The following is a 27,553-nucleotide window of genomic DNA, read 5'->3' on the forward strand; positions in this document are numbered from 1 at the left end:
TCTTTCTTTCTTTTTTTTTTTTTTTTAAGAATTTTTTTTTATTATTTTATTTATGGCTGTGTTGGGTCTTCGTTTCTCTGCGAGGGCTTTCTCTAGTTGCGGCAAGCGGGGGCCACTCTTCATCGCTGTGCGTGGGCCTCTCACTATCGCGGCCTTTCTTTCTTTTTTTTTTTTTTTAAGGAGTGTTTCTATTTTTTTTTTAATTAATTAATTAATTTATTTATTTATTTTTGGCTGTGTTGGGTCTTCGTTGTGGCGAGCGGGGGCCACTCTTCATCGCGGTGTGCGGGCCTCTCACTATCGCGGCCTCTCTTGTTGCGGAGCACAGGCTCCAGACGCGCAGGCTCAGTATTTGTGGCTCACGGGCCTAGTTGCTCCGTGGCATGTGGGATCTTCCCAGACCAGGGCTCGAACCCGTGTCCCCTGCATTGGCAGGCAGATTCTCAACCACTGCGCCACCAGGGAAGCCCTCTTTCTTTCTTTCTTTCTTTTTTTTTTGAGCACTTTCTTATCCTCTGGCACCTAGATGTTCTGGGCTCATCTAGTATTTTCCTTGCCCCAGCCATTCTCAAGTAACTCTGCCTCCTTTTATAAGAGAATGGTATTTCAAAATGATCTTCAACCTTTGCTTCAGAATGATAGATGTAAGTATTTAAAAATGTCTTATTATGAAAAATTTAAAACATACACAAAAGTAGAGAGACTGGTATAATAAACTCCAATGGATTCATCACCCAGTTTCAATAATGGCTATAACAATCCTATTTTACATTGTTCTCCATTTTTAATTCCTGCAACATTGGAAAATAAATCCCCACTTCATGCCATATCACCAGTAAATATCCTAGTATCTAACTGTCTTGTCTTATTTATAAAGACTTTTATAAAACATACTCATCACAGCCTTGTAACATTTAAGAAAATTAACCATTGTTCCTTACTATCTAATACCCTCCAAATTCAAATTTCCCTGTTTCAGTCTTTTTATACTTGGGATATTCAAATCAGGGTCCACACCAGGTCCCTGGATAGCCTCCAACATGCTATATTTGGATGTTATATTTCCTGTCTCTTTTATATTAAGAAATAAGATAATAATAAACAGTTTTCCTACCCCTTCCCCCAACACACTTAAAAAAATTGATTTGTAGAGAAACTGAGTCATTGGTGCTATAGAATGTCACATTCTGTATTTGCATGCCATTTAGCTTATTCCTTCATTTCCCATATTTCTTAAAACTCAGTAACTAAACCTAGAAGACTGATTAGATTCACATTCATCTTTTAGATAGGACTCCTTCATTGATGGTGCTTATGTACTTCTTACCACATCACATCATGAGCACTTCAGGCTGGCTGACCCACTTTTGGTGATACTAAGATTGCTCATTGGGTTTGGGTAGAGTCAGCCTGCTCCCTCCATTATAAAATTCCCCATAACCTTTCACCTAATGGTTTTTAACATTCATTGATAGTTTTTGCCTAAATCCATTATTTCATTAGAGATTGAAAAATGGTAATTTTCTAGTTCTATCATTCCTACAGCACTCACTATTTGGAATTCTTCTTTAAAAGTTCCCCTTATCATGTGTCACCTGAAATACAGTTCCTACGGGAACGGCAAGATACATGCTTGAGTCTATCCTTTACTTGTCTATTTTCAGATATTTCAATGACAACAAATGATATATTTTTGTTAGTATTGTAAATTCATGAACTTAAGTATATCTGCTGTGCTTCATTCTAGTATAGTCATTTTCCTGTTATGCTCAAATTGTCTCGTCTTAGGCCAGTGGGAGCTACTTCAAGTTGGCTCCTGTGTCCTTGGACTGACCCCAGTTGACTTTGATAGCTTCCTTTCTTCCTGATACATCAAGATGTCCCATGTTCATCTTGTACATTTTCTGTCCCAGACCTGGAATCAGTAATTTCTTTAAATAGTCTCCAGTCTTTTCAGTGGGAGATGGTATTTGCAGAACACTCTTGCATGCTAAGATGCTCATGCCTCATGATGTCTTTGCTTCATGGTTTCAGTAGACAAATCTAGAAAATGCATGCTTTTTTTTTAAAAAAAAGAGGAGTTTATATTAGTAAGTTTATATTACCATTTACAGTTAAATTTACTGTTACCGGGCTTTAATTTCTTTGATTTTTTACTTGTATATTCCCTCTGTTAAGCTTAAAAATCTCGGTTCCTAATGACATTAACGTGATAACGTGTTTAATCTTACAATACTCACACTCCTATGATACTGTAAAAATAACACTACCAATATTACTAACAATTAAGCTTCTGCATATGGTTTTAGGTTTGATGGATTTTGACAAGTGTATACAGTCATGTAACCACCACCATAAAAAAGATATTTCTGAATATACAAATGGACAATGGCCAGATTATATACAAAAATAGAACTCTGCCCCACCACCTGCAGCAACCAGCTGAGGAAGCCAAACTAGTATGTTCAGTAACCAGTCCAGGAAGTCAAACTGCTATCTGTAGCAATCAATCTAGAAAGCCTAATAATAGCCCCTGTAGTAATGGGCCCCAAACGACCAGGACTTGATTAATAACCCAGCTTCCCTAATTTTGGCCCCCACTTCTGACTTAGGACCAACTATAGAGAAAGCCATATACATACCTTTAACCAATCACCTAGTATGCTTGGGTTCTTGTTAGCCTGCCAACACCTCCCCCATGCCAATGACCTCCAATCAGGCCTCTTCCTCTAAAGATGGATATTCGGACTATTTGAAATATTTCTCTCTTGCAAACAATGTCACATGCCTTATGCATTTGTCATTCTGTATCTTTACCAAAGTACCTTTGGGATACCTTTGAGTCACAGAAATAAAATAAAATTTCCATATCAAAGAGTAAATGCATACGTAGTTCTGCAAGATATTCTCAAATTCCTCTCCTATCAGATTTGTACTCTCTTGCATTTCCAACAGCCGTGAATGAGGGGAACTGTTTTCCCATTCCCGATTGAATATTGTCAAAGTTTTGAATTTTTTCCAATAGAGAGGTGAGAAACAGGATCACACTGTATATTTAATTTGTATTTCTCCTATTATGGGCAAGGTTAAGCATCTTATCATATGTTTAAGTGTCATTTGCAATTCTTTTTTTAATGTATGTATCTTTTACTAATTTTTCAGCAAATTGCAGTTAGTTTTTTTAACTCTTCAATTTTAGGAGCAATCTGTATATGAAAGATATAAGTGTGTTGCTACATAACTTGCACTTTTTCCAGTTTGTCATTTGTCGTTTGATTGAATATAGTTTTTCTTTTCATGCAAAGGCTTCTTATATTGATGTAGTTAAATTAATCGTTTTTCTTCATTGTTTCTAGATTTGAGTGACAGCTAGGAGTTTTCTCCACTCTCAGTTTATAAAAAAATTCACCCATGTTTTCTTCTAGTAGATTTAAAGTAGTCCTTTTTTTCTTTTTAATATTTTTATTGATGTATAATTCACACACCATGCAATTCACCAATTTAAAGTGTACAATTCAATTATTTTTAACATATTACATTATTTTAAAAAATTATGGTATAATATATATAACATTAAATTTGCCATTTTAACCATTTAAAAATGTATAATTCAGCAGCATTAATTACATTCACAGTGTTGTGCAACCATCACCACCATCTATTTCCAAAACTTTTTCATCACCCCAAACAGAAACTCTATAACCATTCAGTAATAACTCCCCATTTTTTCTTCCTCCCAGCCCCTGGTAATGGCTAATCTACTTTCTGTCTCTGATTTTGCCTAGTCTATATATTTCATATAAGTGAAAGCGTACAATATTTGTCCTTTTGTATCTGGTTTATTTTACTTCACGTATTTTCAATGTTCATCCATGTTGTAGCATGTATCAGAACTTCATTGCTTTTTATGGCAGAATAATATTCCACTGTATGGATATATCACATTTTGTATATCCATTCATCTGTTGATGGACACTTGCATTGTTTCCATCTTTCGGCTGCTGGGAATAATGCTGCAATGAATATTGGTGTACAAACATCTATTCAACTCCTTGCTTTCAATTCCTCTGGTTATATACCTAGGAGTGAAATTGCTGGGTTGTTTGGTAATTCTGTGTTTAGCTTTTTGAGGACAAGTCAAACTGTTTTCCACCATGGCTATACCATTTTACATTCCCATAAGCAATGTATGAGGGTTTCAATTTCTCTACATCTTTGCCAACACTTCTTGTTTTCTGTGTTTTAAAAAAATAGCCATCCTGGTAGGTGTGAAGGGGGATACATTTTGGTTTTGATTTGCATTTCCCTAATGACTAATGCTCCTGAGTTTCTTTTCTTGTGTTTATTGTATACTTTGCAGAGATGTCTATTCAAGTTTCTTGTCTATCTTTGAATTAGGTGTTTGTCTTTTTGTTACTGAGTTGTAGGAGTTTTTTACATTAAACCCTTATCAGATATACAATTTGCAAATGTTTTCTTTCATTCTGTAGGTTTGTTTTTCACTTTCTTGATAATGTTCTTTGATGCAAAAGTAACTCTGTTGAAGTCCAATTTATCTAATTTTTCTTTTGTTGCTCTTCCTTTTGATGTCATAAAAATCCATTGCCAAATCTAAGGTCCTGAAGATTTACCCCTATGTTTTCTTCTAGGACTTTAATGCTCTCAGGTTTTACATTCACATCTTTAATCCATTTTAAGGATATTTGTGTATGCTGTAAGAAAGGGGTTCAATTTCTTTCTTTTGCATGTAGATATCCAGTTGTCCCAACACTATCTGTTGAAGAGATTATTTTTTCTCCTTTGAGTGAACTTGGCATCCTTTCCAAAAATCAGTTGACCATAGATGTATGAGTTTATTTGTGAACTCTCAATTCTATTCCATTCATCTGTATGTCTATCTTTATGCCAGTACTATACTGCTTTGATCACTATACCTTTGTAGTAAGTTTTGAAATTGGGAGGTGTGAGTCCTCCAACTTTGTACTTCTTTTTCAAGATCGTTTGTCTATGTGGGGTCCCTTGCAGCTTCATATGAATTTGACTATTGACTTTTCCATTCCTACAAAAAAAGCCATTGGAATTTTGATGGGATTATATTGATCTGCAGATCACTTTGGGTAGTACTGACATCTTGACAATATTAAATCTTCCTGTCCGTGAAAACAGGACGTATTTCCACTTATTTAGGCCTTTCAAGATAATTTTTGATACCCCTTAGTAGAATACTAGTTTAGGCAAAACCATCCAACTCCTTCCAAAGTTACCAAAGAACACATAGGCAAAAGTCCAGAATGTTGAATGAATGCATCGAAACACATTTCACTGCAATTCACAAAGCATCAGTTTATTTTCATATAAATAGTAGTCACTGATAAAAGGAAAAAACAAAATCATGATTATCAATATTTACTTAGGGAACCATTTTCATAGAACACTGATGAAGGAACATGGTATACATATTCAGAGTGGCAAGGGACACAGGGACAAGCACACTAGATTGAAAGCATAAAAGCATATTCTCATAAGGACCAAGCAATCCTTGTTGTTGGAGGACCAAATGGAATCATCATTAAGGTAAGTAGAATCAAAGTTCACGATCCGTAAGTCCTTCTTAAGGTATGCATGATTCAGCTTGTTTACAGTTCGAACAAAGGCATATTTGGAAGCACAACTATATGCTTCCAAACTGTACACTTTCTTGAAGTGCAGATCAAAAAATGGATTGTCCTAGAAGAAAAAGAGAGACATGATTTTGTTTGTAGCCAGGAAAGTAGCTAGACTTCCTGGATTCTCTCATATTGATTGTTGTATTGATTGTAAAGTATCAGTATCAAACGTTTTCCCAAAATCTACAAATGAGCTTTCCAAAACTACCTGTTTCAAACATGTTGCTTCTAAAAAGAAAAACAATAAGAAAGATTATTTTTGAAGCATCTGTGATTTTTCAATTATGCAAATAAATATGTGTCAAAATGTGCAGTTACCAAGTCTTCCCAGGGTAGTGAATTTGAGAGGATGGATGGGGATGGAAGAAAAAAATAAACCCAATTATAGATTTCCACAGGAGAGAAAAGGTTTCTCCTTTTCTCTACTAGGAGGTCGTCCGTTGTGCTATTTCAATGGTAGAAGAGGGAAATACAGAATGGCTAATCAGCCTTTGGCATACAACAGATCACCAACTTGCTGGCTTTGAAGTTAATAGCAAGAAATTACTTTTAAAGTTAATAGCAAGGATCATTAAATCATTTGACTGAAACTGACAATTTACTAAAGACTGACTCACTGGATTGCTCTAGGCTGTATTCTTCTAGTGGAGATGTTTCAGGGAAAAGTAGGCATCAAACCTGATCTAGGTCCTACATGTTAAAATAATAATCATTGCTACTGTTACTAATAGCAGTAACAACTATGCCTTGCATTTATAAAGTGCTTTTCAGTTTACAAAATGTTTTCGCATTCATTATCTGCCTAACTCCTAACTCTCTTTGAGGGCAGAGGTTTTCAGTCATTTATCTTTTGTGTACCACAGCAACTACTAAGTTCTCAACAAATGTGTGTTGAACTGATCTGAAGTAATCCTATAAAAAGAGAAGTGGAGGTAAACATTGCCCTAAATGATAAAGAGGCAGAGAGAGAAACCAGACCAAACAAAAGTATTAATGACTTGTTACCATGCAGTGTGTAAAGTTTGTACGTAAGAACTTATGTATTTGCAATTTCTTTTTCAAATAGGAAAATTCTTAGAGGAGACAGGAAAAAGAACAAGGGTTTTGGAGTCAGCCAACTGTTTTGACTCTGATGTAACCATGGGCAGGGCACTTATTATATTTGGCCTTCACTTTTTAGATAGGGTTGCTATGAAGTTTGCATGAGATTAATCATTTAAACTGTGATACTAGTATGGAGCTTAATGAATGATAGTTCCTTTTCCCAAATCTGTCCCCAAAGATTGTGATACTGGTGTTAATATCACCTTGCTTTACACTATTAAAATTTTTAAAAAACAAAACAATACTTTAAGAAAAAGAATGTACAAGAGTGATGTGATTTTAAGTACAATGTTCTCTAGTCACACCTTGCAAAATGTTTCCTAGCTGTCATGATTGCAGATTGAAGGACAGTTCTTTAGAGAATCTCAGTGAAAGGAAATCACACCCATTCCATCACAAGATACTAATCCTACTCCTTATGTAGTTTCCTCACAGAAACATTTACTCCTTATCATGTAGAAAATATCCTTTGTTCTTCTGAGCTACTTGGAGAGGATTAAGTTTTTCCATTAGCCTGATAATTGAAGCCTAAGCAGGCATGAACATAGAATACAAGTTCGTCCATCTGTCCCTTCCTTCCTTCCTCCCTCCCGCCCTCCCTCCCTTCCTCTCTCCCTCTGTCTCCCCCTTCCTCTTTCTTTCTTTCTTCTGATAGAGCTAAAAGGGAATCTCATAGTTCATTCAGAAATCCCTTGTTTATAGTAGATTAAATATAATGTAATATAATGTAATGTAATAGTGAATAATAGTTTCCAGAGGGGTGAAGCCCAGGCCACACATGTAGTTATTGGCAGAGCCAAGACAAGGACTAAGCTCTCACTCAGCCCAACCCCATTTCCTGCTACATCATTCTCTCTTCTGTTGCACCACGTCAGTCTCCAAATTCCCAGTCATTCTGATTTCTGCTTTATAAATTGACTTCAATTTCAATTCCATTCCATTTTAAAGTTGACAACTTTTGGCTTGAAATAGCTCTATTTAAAACATTGCTATCGAGAAAAATATAATAAATGCTGACTCCTGAGGATTCAATTGCAAGAGGGAAGACAAGTGGTAATTCCCAGAACAACTGAGATATTTTTACTTCATCCACAGAAAAGAAATATTTAAAAGAACTACTCTTTGGATATTATAGGTTTTCTTCTGGCAATTTAATATTTTAGGCCCTAAAGTGATCAGAAAAATAGAAATACTCTATTTCCCTTTTGTATCTAGTTCACTGTGAAAGATAACAATCTTCAAATGGGAAAGGGAATAATTAACAACATAGAGATGGAATTAAAGACCAGAAAGGTGAGGAGAAAATAGAGCAGAGCTAGCTGCTTCCAATGAATCTAAGCTGACAGGCTTGATTAATACATCCTGGGCACTGACCAAGCTTATAGAAAATAATTATGACATTAGTAATATTTGGGGTATTACTGTTGGGGTGGGTATAAAAGATGGGGTCTGTAAAATCTTTCTTTCTTAGAAATTTATTTCCTAGTTCTGTAGAAATGGTTGTATTAGATGTTCTCTATCATTTAATAATATACATGCAGACTAAAAGATATAAGTGCTGTATAATTGGCTTATAAGATCAGCCAATTATGTTAAACTAGCGTATCTACCTTTATTGTGTTTGTCATTAGCCTGATTAGAAAGCCCTTTAAAATTGATTTTTTTAGAAAGCATTTGAATGCATTTTGTTTGGTATTATATTTATTCAATAAAGTATTTAATTAGTGCTAAGTTGGACCCTGTTGCTAAGCCCCAGCAAGCAATCATCCTAGATAGGGTTAAACCCCCAGTAAAATTGCCATATTGCACATGTCTTAATGAAGTTTGAATGTAAAATAAATTGTACATTCACTTGAGCACTTGAGAAAAAAATAAGAAAATGGTCAAAAAAAGAGGTGGGCATGATTAATTCTTGAAACTACAGATTAGTGAACTTGACACTGACTTGTGATAAAATTCAATGCAGTATAGAAATTTTGGCAAATACCTAAAAGTATATAGAAGGAAATACTTTAAAAATTTGTACTCCTATGACACAGAGATAATTATTGTTAAAGTACTGGTTAGTTTCATATATACATTTACATACCCACATACATTTTTTTTTGTATTAAAATTTAAGGTTCAGCTTTCAATTTTCAATACTATGATAAATTAAATATGTAAAATGAGATAATATTATAGAAAAGTTTTGTATTCAGCTGACTTTTTAAAAACGTATTAAATGGTGAACAATTGTGTTCTGAGGTATTCTTTTGGAAACATGACTTTTAATGACCATGTAATGTTCCAGCATATTGACATGAAAAAATATATTTAACTATTTCCTAAGTGTTGAACATTTAGGTAGAATATATTGTCAGAAAAATGCTATGTGATTACTTAGGAAAGAAAGCAATGAAATCCAGCATGCTTTCACCAAGAAGTCATGCCAAATACACCAAATTTTAAAAATAGGATTCCTAGGTGATAAGATAATAGCAGATAACATATATTGATTTCAGTAAAGATCTTAAGGGAAAATTTAGATATTCAGACTAGATAATTAATAAGGCAGAATTAAGTGGCAGAATTAAGAGCTTGTGTCCATCTAACTTACCACTGTATCCTCAGAGCCTAGCAGAGCCTGGTATACCATAAATTCTCAGTGAATGACTGAATACACAAATTTGTAGAGATGAAAAACAACCAGTCTAAAGAAAACAAATTGCTAGATTTGGAGGTAAAGTCTAGTTCCATCTCTAGAGTAGTTATTTGACCTTAGGCAAGTCAGTAAATCTCTTTATGTCTCATTTTCGTCATCTGTAAATCAGGAGTAATGATAGAATCTAATTCATGGGATTTTTGTGACAATTATGTGAAGTTATATATGGAAAGAGCTTTTTGTGGTTCCTGTCATCTGGTAAGAGTTTACTGAGTGTGAGATGGTAGCAGGTAGCAGTACTACTAGTAGTGGTAATAATAGTAGTAGTAATGATAACCTATCAATTACCTAGAGGTATGCACTTAGCCCTGCCTGCTTCATCATTTTTATTATTGACTTGAATGAAGTCCTAAATGCTGTGTGCATTAAATCTGTATCATACTATAGTGAATATTAAAAAATCAAAATATTAGAAGATTTGATAGGTAGGAACAATAGGCCAACCTAAGAATATGGCATTTAATCAGATTAAGAATAAATGAGCTTAAATTCTAATTCATCCAACAATAACAGAAATATTTATTGAGTCCCTGATAACTGCCAGGCAGAAGGCTACAATAAAAGATGAAAAGGAATGGTTACAGTTTTTTATCCAGAGGGGAGACAGAGTAAGCCAGCAGTTGCAGTTTGTTGGATTATTTACATCCACTGTGCAATGGGGTTATAGGGCAGAGGGACATGAGTAGGACTTTACTCCATGGGGAATCTGAGAATGGGGTGAGGGATAGAGGTGACTGGGCTTTCTAAGCCCCGAAAGTATTAAAGCACTTTTGCTGTATAAAGTTTTAGGGGAAATGACCAGATATAAAGAAGCCAGATCATCAAGGGCTTTTATCTAGATTTTATTCCATGTACGTAGAAGGTATGGCAGATCAGGTTAAATGGCAATTCATGCCCAAAAGACCTGAGGTCTCAGTTGAGTGTTTACTAGAAATAAGAATCCAGATCAAAGGAAATACAAACTGGTCACGCTGATTCTAAAGTATTGTATTTAATTCTGGAAAAACTGAAACATTCCAGAGGAGAAGAAATTGCATAGTGAAGGGTGTTGCAGCAACGTCATGGGAGAAAATAACAACAGCTCTATGACCTCTTAGTGTTTGTATAATCCTGTCATATTGTCTTATTTGATCTTCATATGAACATTATTTAAAGAATGAAATGGTTACATTTAACCCAGAAAAGAGGAAACTTGAGGGAACCTTATTAGTGTCTTCAAACATTGGAAAGGCTGCTATGTGAAAGGAGGATTGGGTTTGATCTGGTTGTTTCAAATGATGAAGCTGGGACTGATAGGTGGATGTTATAGTGAAGGAGATTTTAGTTAAACATAAGTGGGACATGTAAAAATAAAAGATGTTAATTTGGAAATAGAATGGATTTACTCATGTGGTAATGAGTTCTCCATCAGTAGAAGAGTTCAAGGAGAGACTGGGAAAACCACTTTCAAGTGGTCGTACAAGAGATTAAAGTACACGCCTTTCCCCACTTTCAACACAGAGGTTGTAGGATTTCCAAGGGTTATTGATCCTTCCAGAGGATCAAGCAGCTAACCGACAGTAAAATCTGAAGAAGATGAGGAAAGGAATCCCCACAACTTATGGAGGAAACTGGGCTGGGGAGAGAGTGGTGGTGGAAGCATCAGATATTTAAAGTTTCAGAACTGACTGGAAGATTGTGTTTAACCTGTTAAGAAGACCTTGGGAAAGATGCTTTAAATCTAATAGACAAAATTCAAATTTAAACTCATAAAAACAGAACAAACAAACCAGTAGTTCATCCCAGTAGATTAAACTGTACCACTTAAGAATAATATGTCATTTTAACACTCAGTACGTGCCAAAAATATATGAAGTAAGATATTAACCATAAAGGTCTCCAGCATATTGATCCCACATCTCCCTTACAAAACATAACACTTACTGTATCTGCTTCTTTTCCATCGATCATCCGCAGATCGTTCAAAGACCACTTTTTGGTTACTTCATATTTTTCATCTAAACCTATTCTGTAGTGTTTCACCATAACTATTTTTACTTCTTCATTTTTGGTCACTGTAGGACAGAAAAACACTTCGTTTACATAGACTCTTAGAAGATAATAAATTATTCATCATCATACTTTTCAGTATTTATGAATCTCCTTTTCCTATAATAAGCTTGAACGTACATTGTATCTGCACCCCAGTTATGAACCCTGAGGTATCTGAAGCTTCATGAGTATGCCCTCAAATTTCCTCAGTGTGTTAACTTTATTTTTGCTGCAATTGTGGTCACATACAGCCACGGTAATGTCTGTCAGATAGAACACCGAGCTCTGTGCTTTCAGCTCTGAGCTTTGTGGTGGAGGATAGAGTTCAACTCAGGGCAGGAAATAGGAGGCTTAGTGTGAGCATACAGTCAGTGCCAAAGTATTTACCAGAACAAGTTGGAATTTTAATTTATGACAATATAAGAAAATGAGGTCAGGAAAGTAAACAGTTCTGCTCACACAGCAACCCACTGTTGAAGACTGACCATGCAAATACTTGTGCACACTTTTTTTTAAAAAGTTGCTGTGAGATTTTTGATGTAAGAGTGCTTGCAAAACAGCAACTACTGACCTATTTGGTATTGTTTGAAATTTTTAATCCTCTGTAGTGTGTATACAAAATCCTAGTATTCAAAATGTGCCATCGAGACAAAAAACTTTAGTACTGTGCTTTGAAAGATATGGGAAAATCATTGCTTATTTTATGTGAACAACATGAGGGAAATAATTTCCTGGTCTTAAAATCATTGTGTTTGGTCTCATATGAACACATTAGAAGAATCAACATTTGATGTTAGAGTTCCTGGACTGAAAGTTATCAATGAGTTCCCAAGGGAGTATTTACTGGGTATCCACTATTTGCCTGATAGAACTATTACAAATGCCACAGGGGGTACAAGTATGAGACATGGTCCCTGCCCTCTGGAAACTTATGGTTTTGTTGAAGAGACAAGGCTAACACACATGTGTCACATAAAATATATAATATGAAGGAATACATGTATATTATAAAGAGGTGGCAATGGGAATTGAATATCTTAAACTTTCAAGATGGATGATGTCACTTGGAGAGTTACAAGCTGGTTCTGTCTTCTAAGAATAAGACTGGAATTTGTCTTTGGGGAAGACTTTATTTTGGTTCTGGAAAGCATCACTTTGGCATGAGCTCCTAGTTAAGAAGATTAAAACAATATATTACAATATAATCATAGTGATAGATAAGCAATATGGAACAGACTATATGTTCAACAGAAGTTCTAAGAAAGGAGAGGATTTGAATAGTTAAGGAAAGAATTATGGAAGAAATAGAATTGGAGATAGAGCTTTAAAATTAGTAAAGGCAAGGATGATACTGACGGCATTTCTAGGTGAAGGACAGTATGACAAAATGAGTAGACAATAGACCCTGAACTTCACCAGGTAGGATTAGAGACAGTGGATTGTATAGATTGATTGGTGTCAGGATATGGTGGACAACAAAGTTAACCAGGTTGTGGAAATGTTTTGAAAAGTGACAGAAACCACTGTGGTCTCATGGTGTCTCAACCCCCCTCTGATGGGAGGGATTGGAATCTGGCCTGGACATTGAGGGCTCCAGAGTTGGGACTGGTGGAGGGAGTATCCTCTGTAAGTACAGGTGATACTGCAATTAAGGCAACCAGTTGAGCTTAGACTTCATGATGGAGCTGAGCTCAGTCTCCCAGAGAAGGGAGTCTGAGCAGGTTGACAAATCTAAGAAGAGGGCACTATGTCAGGAGTTCAGTGAAAGCTCATACTGTAATACATATTCAGTAAGTCTCTTTCCTCCTTGAGCAGGAGACTAATACAGCTGTGTCCTGTTGAAGGAGTATTTTTCTGGAGTCAGTGATGCCCAGGATACATTGAAGAAGAAAAGAAAGAAGAACTGGAGGTCCCTAGAAGAGGCAGTGTGTCTTAGTGGCCTCTGGCATTAAACATTCCGGATTCAAATCATGACACCACTTCTTTCAGTGTGGTCTGTAATCTCATTATTTAATCTCTAGAGAGATTAAACCTCAGTTTTCTCATGTTGTAAAGTGGACATCAGAGTGATACAAACCCATAGGGTATAAAGATTAAAGTATATAAATGACTTAGGATAGTGCCTGGTTTATAGTAATTGTTTCCGTTTTTGTTTTGTTTTGTTTTTGAGGCTGTTGTTGGAATCTAGGCATAGGATGAAGGCAATGGAAATAGAAGTGGTAAATCTAAGTTAGATTTTAAATGAGGCATTCACAACACTGGATGGAAACCAAATACATAAGCATGGTTGGGCGGAATAGTGAATTTAGTCTTTGATATACAGATGAGCTCCATAAACTATCTCAGAAGAGAAGGAGATGATGGAAGTTTATAGTTTAGGAATGAAGATACAGACTTGGGATTTTTCTGTGTGAACAGGTTTCCAAAACTAGGTTTATAGGGAAAAGAGCAGAGGAAAGAGGTGAAACAGAGTAGAGAAAAAAAAGGTGCCAGCAGAGAGGTCTAAGAAGGGCCCATCAGAAAAGAGACAAGCCCAACAGTGCAATGCTACGGAAATCAAGAGGACAGAGAATTTCAAGAGTTGGAGACAATCCCATGAAGTTACTTTGTTGGGTAACTTTGTTCAGTCCTGGCACTGAATCTGACTTGGGGAAGATCATTGATTTCTTCCCTGAGGGCAGTTTCTCTAGAATGGGGAGGGCAGAAAACAGCTTGTAGAGGGCTCCTTCATGGACTAACCATACTGAGTGTGTACTACGCGCCAGTTCTTATGTTACGTAGGGTTTAAAAAGAGAGATAAGAGAATAAAGGCTATGATTTAGATCACATATTCCAAGAGTTTGGAAGAGGAGTGATTGCATATTTTGAGGACAAAAGGAGTGATTGAGGGGCATGTCCTGGAGGGGACCCAGTGTGGAAGATCTTAACCCTGGGTAAGGAAACTGGCTCAGAGACTGTGAGTCTCCTGAAACTGTGCAAAATTTGGTGGGTTTCTGCCCGTGTACACTTCCCCAACCCTAAAAAAGGTCCACTTCCACTGGTCTAGGTGTTAGCTTTGGGAAGAGGAAAGGAAAAGAGAAAAGAAGCCATTAGGCTGGTGTGTTGAAGTGGAAGCATGGTTGATTCTGTCATACTTACTAAGGACAAGATTTTGGAGGCAGTTCCTTCCACGAGGAGGTAATTGTCCAGACAAAGGCTCTACCTCAGAACCAAATAATAATGTTCTTGTTCTGGCTAGCTGTCTCACTGGTGACTTAGGAAGTGGGAGAGGATGGGGATGGGGAGAAATAACTGGATACTGTATAAAAATATTTGAAGCAAATTCCACTGCCTCATCTACATGTTATGATAACCAGCTAATTGGCTGTAGACCCACTGATTTGTTTCATTAATTTGATAAGTATTTGAGTTCTCCTTTTGTACAAAGCCCTGGGCTAGGCATTGAAAAAATGCATTCCCCTATGGCACCATTCCTGCTCTTGCTGAGATTACAGAGAGTGGGGCTTCAGAGAGAAAATACACCATCAAGTGCTGTGAATGAGGCATGGACAGGGTCTTATAGGAACATGGAGAAGGGACATCTTCATCCCACTAGGGGTCAGAGAGAGCTTCTTGAAGGAGGTTATCTGAGTTGTAAAGGACCATGGGAGTTAGCAGAATGAAGAAAGGGGTAAAGGGAGTTCTGGAACAGCATGTGGACAAAAGCGTAAAATACTTGAATCTTTTGAGTCCTTACAGGCATTTAGTATTGCTGGCATGAAGGGTAGGGGTGAATAGGTGGTAGGAATCAGGGTAGGCAGGAGCTGGTTCCTGAATGGTCTAGAATGCTACGCTAAGGAATTCAAATATTATCCTGAAAGCTCTGTTTGTGGGGACATTGACGAGGGCGAAGAGTGTTGTTGCTGAAGGACGTTAAGTGAATGGTCAGGCTGAGCTTTACATTTTAGAAAGTTTTCTCGGGCAGTTCTGTAAAGGATGGGTGGGAGGGAGGGAATGAAGAAAGAGATGTTAAGAAGGTAGGATCTACCAGTCATCAAGTTTTCTTACATTAATGGTCACTGTCCCACTAATAACAAACTAAGAAAATAAAATGCACGCTTTAAAAGTTAACCTTTTGATACAGTGATGCAGCACAGAGACGGTACAACCTCCTTAATTTGGCAAAATAGTCTCCTCTGTAGCCAAGAGCTTCCAAGAACTGTCTTTAGCCAAGAGTCAAAGTCTGCTCAGGCTGGAGTGCACCCAATCCCTAAGTTCCATACTTGAGTTCTGCTGCCAGCTAAAATTAAATGGCCGTATTCACATTAATGCAGCGGCAAAGTGGAAACATCACATTGTCTTAAAACAGAAATGTGTTTATATAGTCAAAATGTTACAGAGTTGGTTTCCGTAACATCAGATGGGCCGCTATCTAATTATGATTTAGTGATATCTATAGACCCAGGGACTTTCAGAATGAACCTGCTCCAGTTTCACTATTTTAGTTAACATTTTCAGAACAACCATCTTAACTTCACGCTAACAACTTATCTTCACTTTTAATTTCAAAATAAACATTGTTGTTAATAACTGCCTCTATTAGCACGGTGAAATAGTCACTATTATTCATGAGGCTAAGTGGAAAGAAGATTGGCCAAGTGAACCAATATAATTTGGCAGAACAGGAAAAATAGTAGCCCACGAGTAAACTGCACAGAAGAACTTTAAATACATAAACCACTGTCATTTTACAATCCCAGTGTTACATAATTGTTTTCATCATTGAAATTAAGTAATAGGGAAAAACTACCATGAGATATCAAAGACAAGAAGCCTCAGTGAAAATGTTTCAATGTATTGGTGACGTCTTGGGGTTGTTGAGAATGCTATTACTGATTTCATCAAAAAAATAACTTTCAAATAATTTTTCTAGAAATATTTTAATCACATCGAGTTTGGGCCAATACTGGATACTCTAGATTTAATGCTTGTCCCTCCTTCCCCTCAATTCCTATGTTGAGATCCTAACCCCCAAGGTTATGGTAGTAGGAGGTGGGGTCTTTCAGAGGTGATTAGGTCATGAGGGCAGAGCCCTCATGAATGGGATTAGTGTCCCTATAAAAAGACCCCAGAGAGCTCCCTTGCCCTTTCCACCCTGCAAAGTTAGAGGGAGAAAAAGTGGTCTATGAGGACGCAGATCCCCACCAGACACCGAATCTGCAGGCACCATGTTCTTGGACTTCCCAGCCTCCAGAGCTGTGAGAAATAAATGTTTGTTGTTTATAAGCCACCCAGTCTCTAGTATTTTGTTTCCTCTTCTTGTTAACTTATTCTTATTTAACACTCTTATTGTGAACAGTATAAATGATTTCACAAAATTATTCATTTCTCCAGTTCACAGAGAAGTTCTTTTTTGGCATCAAAATGTAATAGGTATGGAGAGTTTATGCATACTATCTTCATAATTCTAGCAAATGCCATTTATTTTCAAATTAATTACCTGTGAGTGGAGAATATTTTCTAAATATATGTGAATACTTAAATCTGTATCAGAATATGTATACAATTTTTATTTATAAAATAGAAATATACATACTTCCATATGTTTACTGTATATTTTATTTTTATTATAAATATTTATTTACAGCATATACTATTTATAAATAAATACTTCAGCATATGTTTTCACAATAGATACATTCTTTTCTGTAATTTTAACAATATAACCCCACCTTCCAATTTGGAATAAAATTCTAGCCCTATTTGGAATAGAATTTATCATTTTCCCCCCCTAGTTAGGATTTAAGAGGAGAGCACTATGTGTAGATGTAAATGTTATTATTTCTGGTTCAGAGAGGTCAACACGGAGGCCAGAGCGTTGCCCCATATATCACAGCTGGCAGGTGGGCAAAGCAGAGTCATGTTTCACACCAGCTGTGTCGGACTCCTAGCCTTCCAAGGTCCATTCCACCATGCCCTGCTACTTCCCATCCAATCAGCCATAATCACTTTACATGCGATTTCAAGTCCTTCAGAATTTCTTTAACTCATTTGCATTCTCATCACTGCACAACTGACTTGTCCCTTTCTTGTTCCCGTACTTTATAGAGCTCCTCCCTCCTTCCTAAGAAGTTGTCGCTTTTAACAGCCAGGGATAATGATGTTCTAGGCTAGGGGAAGCTAATTTCAAGGGGAAATGACCATGTAAACCCTGACGTGGGAGGAGACCGAGGTGCCAGGAAATCCCCAATGTAAATCCTAGCAAACTTCAGAGAGGGAGACAGAATTTAAGACATCTGCTTTTTGATATTGACCAAGTAAGTTATCAAGGCAACAGTAAATCACAATCATCTGGTTGTGAGACCCCTGCAAAAGGCAGACTCTGATTGGATAAATAGAAAGTTTAACTTATTTAAACATATCTTTTTTAATTTGAGAAATGCATGATGGGATTTAACTACTCTAGACTTGATTCTCACAAATTTAGAACTGCTGGATTGTAGGATATAAAGAGGAAATCATAACTATACGTCTCCCTACTCCCAGAAGGTGGTCAACATTCAAAACCTGGAGTTACCTGCCTCAACAGTTGAGATATGGCCTGCTTGATTCCTATCAATGGAGATTTTCTGAGTAAAGCATAGTCAAAGATTTAGGACTAGCAAGCATCACACTGACTTTATTTTAAATTACTGTTCCGTCTAATTGCATTTGAAATGGTCATAAAGAGAGGCCACATTTGGGGAATGTGCTCTCAAGTTGATGGATGTGATATGTAGAAGAGTCATAAAGTTGGTGAGTGAACATGACTTATAATGTTAACTTTTACCTGGAATATCACAATATTGTCTTCTCTTTCTCACGTCTAAGAGAACCTTGTTTTTCCTTTGCTTCTAACATGACAGAATCATTGAATTTTACTAATGAAAGTGATCACCTACTTTCTGTGGTCGTTGTCCAGGTGAAAACATTGAACCCTAAAGAGGTTGCCTTCACACGTGTTAACAATGCCAACCCCTTGTTGTTCCAATCCTGGTTAAAAGGATTCATGTCATTTATGAAAACAGACAGCAGGTGACCCCAGCCCACAGTGTCTTTCTCAGAACTTGAGGATATTGGGAAAAAAATTACATCCCTTTCCAAAAATTTAATTGTAGGAGTGTTTTGGTTTTTTTTTCCATGCCAGATAGAATAAGTTAATTATATAGTTGGAGGCGGGCGTTAAGATACATGTGGTAAATTAGATGTAAATAATGCCTGGTAAATAAATATGCATTATTGATTGTTCTATTTTTTATAAGTTTCTTAAAAAACACGTATACACTAATGTTATGTGATTAGTAATTAGCTTTATAAAGTAGGATTATAATAGGTATAAAATTATTAAATTTTAATGTTGGAATAAGCATATTCTCTAATATATTAAGTCAAGATACTTTGAGATATAGTGATCTGATCGTTTGAATATAATACAGTTTCTAAAATTGTTTCATTTGACCTTTTTCCATTTGATTTCTTTCTTTTTCCCGGACTGATTAAGTTTTGTACCTTGCTGATATGCTAAGCCTTACACTTTTTATTTATTTGGCAAAATATGCTAGGTAACGTATTACATAAATGTTAGTATTCTTATTATTAAGTAAATATTAGTATACTTATTAGGAATTACAGAATTTTAAAGAGTTCTTAGCACTTTCTTTAAAGATGTTCTACTTCCCTTATAGTACCCCCTCTTGACAACTTTTGAAAGTTCTTCTAAGCAAATTATCAGGAAAGGAATTATAACAAATTTTCTGAAAATGCTGAACTGTGTGCCTTAAAAAGCAAAGTCTACAATGAAAACTTAGAGTTTCTAAGCTCTTTCCTCTGAAGCCCCTGAAAACTATTAAAAAGCATGGATTGGGAAAAGGAAATGCTGTATATTAAATTCAATAATGGCACAAGAATTTCTGTCTAAATTCAGCACAAAAATTACAGGTTAGGTAAATCATAATTAAGTGCAAAAGCTTATTCCTACATTTGGACAATTTTCATGAATTTTTAAAATATGAGGGAAAATATTTTAATTAGTTTAGAGAACATTTCCTTAAAGTTCCATCTTCATGAACTAATTTCTACCATTAAAATATTGTTTCTGTGTGCATACTGTGAGAAAGAATTTTTAAAAGATCATTTCTCTTTTCAAAATAAGCCACCAGGAAGTCTAAATAAGCCTCAGAAGAAAATCTAAGGTCTTTTTTTTTTTTCTTTCCTAGCATGAAAAGAGAGAACCCTAGTTGTCCAGATTTGTTGGAAATAGAGCTGTATAACTCAATTCTCCAATATGTTTTAAAATATATAGAGAGCTCTCCGTTGAATTTTTTAAAACAAGCTCTCACACAAGAAAATCGCATGCCATGCAAGTGAATTAAATAAAAGACTGGAGACTAAATAATCAAATCAGCAAAAGCACATACCCAGTTTCATTTCTGAACAATTAACCAAAATATTCTTAATACAATATTTTTTTGTCTTCCATTTTAGCACTTAAAAAAATTCTGTAGAATCCAAATTCTTAATCTTCGCATAGTTAAGTTCTATCACAAGAAGATACATCTGCTGTTATTGCATAGGAAAATAAACACCCAAAAATGTCCTTCTATCACCCAAGCATCTTGGGGTTATTTACATTTTGAAATCATAACAGAAAGAACAGATTACCTGACACACAGAGGTAATACCTGTCCTGGACCGAGAACTCTATTTCAATAAACTCGTACAGATTCTGTGAGAGTGGCTTAAACAGTTTCTTCTCCAAGTCCTCCTTTACCAATGATGACATTTCCTCCAGTTCCACTTGGCCTGAGGTCTTGGCTCCAGCTCACTCTTTCTCTCCTTCTGCTCCCTAGATTTCTTGTTTTGGTTTGCAGCTCCTCGGTGAGTCCTGCCCACCTCCCAACCCTTACTTTCAACTTCTCATTCCTAGCCAGACCCAGGCTCCCGAGAGCACTCAGCGCGGTCAGACCCCTCACTGCGGTATCTGCCCAGTGGCAGCAGCGGCGGCAGCCAAAATACAGCAGCGGCATCAGCTCCGCTGTCACTCTCCAGCATCCAGGCTCAAGGAGGCTGCTCTCTGGAGCTCTCCTGTGGTTTGTGGATGAGGAACATATTTATGAACACCAGCAGATACACTTGTGGAGTCCGCTGGTCTCCCTAGTCTAGTAACCTTTTCCCCTTTCACATCACTCTGCAGAGGAAGACCACTATTTCAGCTTGATTCCGTTACATAAATCAGCTGTCTGGCTCTATTGATTGGGATCATCTTCCATTAAGAACTTTGCTGTCATCGGTAAGAGAAAAAGCACCCGTGCTTTCTCCTGACACTTCCAACAAGTCTCTTTCCCTCCTTTCTTTCCCCTCCTGCCATTCACTCAGACCTTTGTTTTCATGAGAATCAGCATCCATTCCTGCGTCCAAATTATTTTTTAAATGGGCTTACTTTAATGTTATTCATTTCTTTACTCACAAAGAGAAATTTACTAGGTACCTACCGGAGCAAAGCATGGTATCTGTTTCTTGGGAGGGTGGATTTCCTATCCTCAAGAAGCTTATAATCTAATAGAGATGAGTACACCAAATAATTATCATAAATGTTTAAAAGTGATAAATGGCACAAGAGAAAGGAAATATAGAAAAGTTATTTGTTCCTGGAGAGTATCAGAGACAGTGCTATGGGGGAAGATCTGGAACTTGAAGGGTGAGAGGGAAGTATCCAAGTGGAGGAGGGGGAGATGCATATTCTGTGGAAGGAATGTTGGAACGAAAGCTCTGATCAGTAAGCCACAGGGGGTGTTTGGGAGGACAGGAAGCAGTCCCGTTTGCTTAAATTATATAATTTGTGGAAGTAAAAGATAAGGGTGGAAAGGTAAATTGAGTGGGACCAGCTCATGAAGGGCCTTGAATGCCAGGATAATCCTTTGGATTTTATTCTATGGAAGTAGAGAACCAATGAAGATTTGGGGGCATTCATTCATTCGACAAATATTTTTCAAGGGCTGATTTTTGTGCCAGGCTCTGCTCAAGGACTGGGAATATGGCAATGAAGAAAATAGGTCCATTCCTTGCTCCTCTGGAGCTTAGTGGGGTAGATGGACAATAAATAAACAAAGCAGGAGTCCATCCAAGGTATGCTCAGCTGCAAGTAACAGAATACATGACATCAAGTTGTAAATAGGAAAGACTTTAAACGATCTCTCATAATAAGAGGTCTGCAAGTAGGCAGTCCCAAATTTAGCTCAGGACTCATAGGTGAGGGTCCCAAGTGCTGGCCATTTTCTGATCTTCTGTCCTCAGAGGTTGGCTTTTTATCCTCAGGCCACTGTTGTTCAGCTCCAAAGACAGGAAGAAAGAGGAGTGGTTGTTGCTGGCCTTGATTTCTCTTTTTGTCAGAAGCAAACTCTTTCTCAGAAACCAGCCAACAGACTTTCTTTTACATCTTGGTGGCCATAACTTGGTCACATGGCCATCCCTAGGAAAGCCAGAATTTGTCATTTTTGGTTCCTATCATGGGAAGACAGATTTTCTAACAAGGAAGAAGGGCTGGGAATGACTGCAAGCAGGCAGCCAAAAATGTCGTCCGTGGCTCCCCTAAGAAACATTAATGGCATGTGTGACTAGGCTGAATCGTGGGGTCCTGGGTGAGACATTTGCCTTTCTGAGCCTGTTTCCTTATCTGAAGAATGATCTCTAGGCTCTTTTCCTACTTTAATATCTCCTATTCTGTTTGTGATTCTGGGAATCTATTAAAATAATTTGGGTAAGAGGACCAGAGAACTGGTACTCTGCTTTTGGGTATGGAAAATGGAGAAGAAGGAATGAATACAAGATATATTTGGATGATAAAATCAATAAGCTGTGGCACCTAATTGGATGTGGAAGGAGGAAGGTGGAGTCAATATGACACAACAACTTTCCACTTTCACCCAGAGAATGAGTAAATGGGTTCACATCACGGGAGGTAGGTTTTCAGAGAATTATTTTCAGCTTTCACTTAAAAAATTATTTTCCTATGGAGGAAAAAAAAGACTGGTATGACAATCAGAACAACTCATCAGCAATACTGTCATAAATATTTGATTAGGTATTTATTTATGTGATTCTTTGTTTTATGTTTTTCTCCCCTCCTAGACTGTAAGTTTCATGAGGGCAGGAACCCATGTTTTTCCCACTTGCTATACATCCAGGGTATGTGATACACAGTATCTAGTACATCATAGGCATTCTTGCATTCATTTATTCACTCAATTTATTTGTAACAATTTACTAAAAGAACAAATAAGAATCAAATAGTCTTCTAATGACTTAATTTTTTTTTTTTTTTGGCATAGTTGATTTTGCAGTGAAATATCTTCACAGCTGGAGCAGACAGCTGTTAGTGCCGGGGAGGGGGAAAATTTCCCTTTACCCCTCTTGAATTCTTTTGGCTGGTCTAATAATAACATTGATGCAAGACAGATTAACAGGAGAAAAAAAACTATTTAATTCGTACACACAGAGGTCTCATAGAAATGGGACTTCTGAAGTGGCCAAAGCAGGCTGTATACATATCATTTTTAGATAAAGAAACAATTATTTGTGAAGATTTAACAAAACAAAGAGGATTGTGCTTGGGGTAGCAGACTAATGGAGAAGTAATAGGGTTTTTCTATACAGCTTTCATAACCTTGAATTCCCTAACAGTGATAAGGATGCTTTCTATCCTCCTGGTATAGGGAAAATAATAATCACATGGGAGATTTATTTCCTGCTTTCAGGGGGAAAGAAAGGGGTCAGAGTTGGCTTTTTAACTTCATTTTTTTCCACTGGCTGTTTCTCAAGTAACTTTAATTCAAAATAATCAATATGTCATTGAGGCACATTTTGGGGCAGCCTGTCTTGGGCTCCAACATTAGTCTTACCAATCACTTATCCTGTATCAGTATGCATTTGCTCTTGTTGCCATGAACACATGGACTTTAGCTGTGAGACTCAAATACACTTCTGAAGGAAATAAATGCTAGAACTTTCTCTGGACGTTCTTAAGAAAAGAGTGACTGTGCAGAGATAAACCCATGCACCTATGGTCAACTAATCTATGACAAAGGAGGCAAGGCTATACAATGGAGAAAAGACAGTCTCTTCAATAAGTGGTGCTGGGAAAACTGGACAGCTACATGTAAAAGAATGAAATTAGAACACTCCCTAACACCATACACAAAAATAAACTCAAAATGGATTAAAGACCTAAACGTAAGACCGGACACTACAAAACTCTTAGAGGAAACATAGGAAGAACACTCTTTGACATAAATCACAGCAAGATCTTTTTTGATCCACCTCCTAGAGTAATGGAAATAAAAACAAAAATAAACAAATGGGACCTAATGAAACTTCAAAGCTTTTGCACAGCAAAGGAAACTATAAACAAGACAAAAAGACAACCTTCAGAATGGGAGAAAATATTTGCAAACGAATCAACAGACAAAAGATTAATCTCCAAAATATATAAACAGCTCATGCAGCTCAATATTAAAAAAACAAACAACCCAATCCAAAAATGGGCAGAAGACCTAAATAGACGTTTTTCCAAAGAAGACATACAGATGGCCAAGAGACACATGAAAAGCTGCCCAACATCACTAATTATTAGAGAAATGCAAATCAAAACTACAATGAGTTATCACCTCACACCAGTTAGAATGGGCATCATCAGAAAATCTACAAACAACAAATGCTGGAGAGGGTGTGGAGAAAAGGGAACCCTCCTACACTGTTCGTGAGAATGTAAATTGATACAGCCACTATGGAGAACAGTATGGAGGTTCCTTAAAAAACTAAAAATAGAATTACCATATGATCCAGCAATCCCACTACTGGGCATATACCCAGAGAAAACCATAATTGAAAAACACACGTGCACCCCAATGTTCATTGCAGCACTATTTACAATAGCCAGGTCATGGAAGCAACCTAAATGCCCATCGACAGATGAATGGATAAAGTAGTTGTGGTACATATATACAATGGGATATTACTCAGCCATAGAAAGGAACGAAAATGGGTCATTTATAGAGATGTGGATGGACCTAGAGACTGTCATACAGAGTGAAGTAAGTCAGAAAGAGAAAAAAAAATATCGTATATTAACGCATATATGTGGAATCTAGAAAAATGGTACAGATGAACCAGTTTGCAGGGCAGAAATAGAGACACAGATGTAGAGAACAAACGTATGGACGCCAAGTGGGGAAGTGGGGTGGGGGTAGGGGAGGGATGAAGTGGGAGATTGGGATTGACATGTATACACTAATATGTATAAAATAGATAACTAATAAAAAAGAAAAAGAAAAGAGTGGCTGTGTATTCCAGTGTGGTCTCAAGTAACATTGAAATTAGAGGCTCAGGAACTGACATAGTGAGCTTTTAGTTCCAAAATGAAATGTTTGCTATCAACTAAGTGTGTTTGGAAATGATTCGCCAGCTGGTTTGAATATTCTTAAGGTATCAGTTTGGTTGACAGGGGAAAATCGTGTTAAAATGATAATAAATGTCTTTTTTAAGGTTTTAAATAATTCTATAAGAACGATCTATCAAAGCATTATCTACATTATAAAGAATCAAAAGAGTCAACCTTAAAAGAAATGCAAATGACAATTCATTAAAAGTGGAAATAAGGAAGATCTTTAGAGACCCTAATTTCTTTGTCATTTAAGAGGAGTACAGTACTAACCCTTTGGAAACATCAACAGAAGAGGTAATAGAAAAAAAAAAATAGACCCTCCCGAAAGTGTTCATTAAGATACTTAATAGAGATATTAAAACATTCTTTTCTCATAGCCAAAGATCATTCTAGTCTCTTAATTTATTTTCTGAAATGCCATAGAATTGTCAATGAGATGAGGGGAAAACCATAACAAAATGGCGTATTTCTGGAAACACTTATTTTTAAAACTCCAACATTCCCTGAATATATTTCCAACCGGGAAATAATTTTTAAAAATCCATTGATTCACTAATGAGGCCCTGATAGTCCACAATCCTGGGTAAAGTAATGAAGCTCGTGTGTATGTAGATATAGCCCAGCTGGTGTACAAGGAGGCCAATTACTTAGAAGAAAAGATTTCCTTGCATATAAGACTCATAGATTAATGAACTTTTGTGTTAACTGAGGAACTGAAGCCTGGATTCTAAAAGACCCACAACTACAAGAGTGGACTATAATTTCTAAGTCTATAAACAGTCCAGATCTATTTTACTCTTACTATTCTTTTTCAGAGACCAAGGAACTCTTTTTCTTTTAATTTTCAGTTTTGGAATCTTGCTTTAATCACTTTACAACACAGTCTTTAAAAATTTTACATCCTCTTGCAACCACAGAATGATTTATTTGCTGAAGAAATTGGGGAGCAAGTGTCCTACCTGTCCATAAGTAACAGGATCACAGTGTTCAAATGGTAATATGATTCTCCGTTTTGCACATTCACAAATTAAAGGAGGGTAGGTCTCCACAGAGCTCAGGGCTAAGGCAGCTCATTGGTCTTCAGGAATTACACATTTGGACTAGTTGGGAGTATGTTGACCAAAGTTCTGTTCTTCTCAGCGTGCCTGAGGAAGTAGTGGTAAACACTATAAATACAGGCTGGGCCCCAACTCTGTGTCTTCTTTCAGACTCACATCCCACATCCCTTTTGCTTCAGCAAAATGCTTTGGTTGTGTCCACCCTCATGTGAGTAAGTCCTGGAGTGGCCTCCAGGAGAGGAGGGAAAATACTATTTGTCAGCAGGAATCATTGCCAGACTCTGTGTGTTGGCCTTTGCAATACATGTTGTTTAATCTTCCAACAAAGCTAAGAGATAGATATGATTGTCCCCATTTTTCCTCTTAGGAAACAGAGTATTCTGTGGAAGCATGGTAGCCCCCCTCAAAGCTTGACGAGGAAGATGATGCACCTCTGTCCCACATTTATAGCTTCTACCTTTGGTAAGAATATCTTCAGTAGTAAAATATTTTGTAAATCTTCATTCATAGATCGTGAACTTGATACCTTTTTATGTGTATTCTATACCATATTGAAATACGCCAGTTCTATGTTGTATTTGTTAAACTTTTATTGCAGGAATCAGGATCGTGTTGGTATCAAAACATTTAACCTTTTTTATGCACAAAAAATTCCATTACTGTACCATATCATATTTTACTTAATCCAGCAAATATTTGTTCTTTAATCAAGGTATTCCTTGGTAATTCTAGTTTAGGGACATTGTGTGTATGTGTGTGTGTGTGTGTGTGTGTGTATGTGAGTGTGTGCAATGGGCTGAATATTTATGCCCCCTCAAATTCATATGTTGAAATCCTAACCCCTGGTGTGATGGTATTAGGAGGTGAGGCCTTTGGGAAGTGATTAGGTCATGAGAGTGGAGCCCTCATGAATGGGATTAGTGTCCTTATAAAAGAGACCCCAGAGAGCTCCCTTGCCCCTTCCGTGAGGAGGACACAGGGAAAAGAACCGGAAGCAGGCCCTCACCAGAAACTGAATCTGTTGGCACCTTGAACTTAAACTTCCCAGCCTCCAGAACAATGAGAAATAAATTCTGTTGTTTAAGCCACTCAGTCTGTAGTATTGTTACGGCCGCCCGAACAGACTAAGCATGAGTGTGTGTGTGTGTGTGTGTGTGTGTCTGTGTGTGTATGTGTGTGTACACACTTTGATGATTCAGGATAGACTCCAAATGGATGTAGTTTGTAAGGTGTTTTCTCTTGTTTCTATTTGTTTTCTTCCAGGTATGGATACTCCATATAGTCCCATAACTCTGACTGTTGTAAGAGTTATTAGAGAGCACAGCCCTATCCCTGAGAGGAGAAGGAATGCAGTTCCTTCTTTTCATGCCCATTCTTCCCTGACATCTTAACATTCACCGACGAGGCCTTGCTGAGAGACTCAGTATCTGAGACTTCAGTTTATCACTAATGTTGCAGAATGTGTCACTGTTGGAAGGCTTCAGTGGTTCACAGTCAGTGCCAGAGTCCTCATTAGGAAAGGGTTTCTCTGACT

The 27,553-nt window shown here is 37.0% G+C and overlaps 1 protein-coding gene across 2 annotated transcripts; it reads right to left on the minus strand.

Annotated features, from left to right (window-relative positions):
- Positions 1–263: 263 nt before the first annotated feature.
- Positions 264–25,850, minus strand: EXOC1L (exocyst complex component 1 like). 2 transcript variants are annotated; one of them, XM_082390307.1, is made up of 3 exons: positions 20,185–25,850; positions 11,398–11,528; positions 264–5,727 (listed from the first exon to the last, which is right to left on the minus strand). In XM_082390307.1, the coding sequence occupies exons 1-3, from the start codon at positions 20,303–20,305 to the stop codon at positions 5,461–5,463; spliced, it is 519 nt and encodes a 172-aa protein (XP_082246433.1). In that variant the 5' UTR covers positions 20,306–25,850; the 3' UTR covers positions 264–5,460. The 2 variants fall into 2 exon arrangements, with proteins under 2 accessions (XP_082246433.1, XP_082246434.1); XM_082390308.1 differs by having other exon boundaries at positions 11,644–20,268.
- Between the last annotated feature and the right edge of the window lie 1,703 nt (positions 25,851–27,553).

Source organism: Balaenoptera borealis (genome assembly GCF_965194805.1).
Source record: "Balaenoptera borealis genome assembly, chromosome: 4".
NCBI lineage: Eukaryota > Metazoa > Chordata > Mammalia > Artiodactyla > Balaenopteridae > Balaenoptera > Balaenoptera borealis.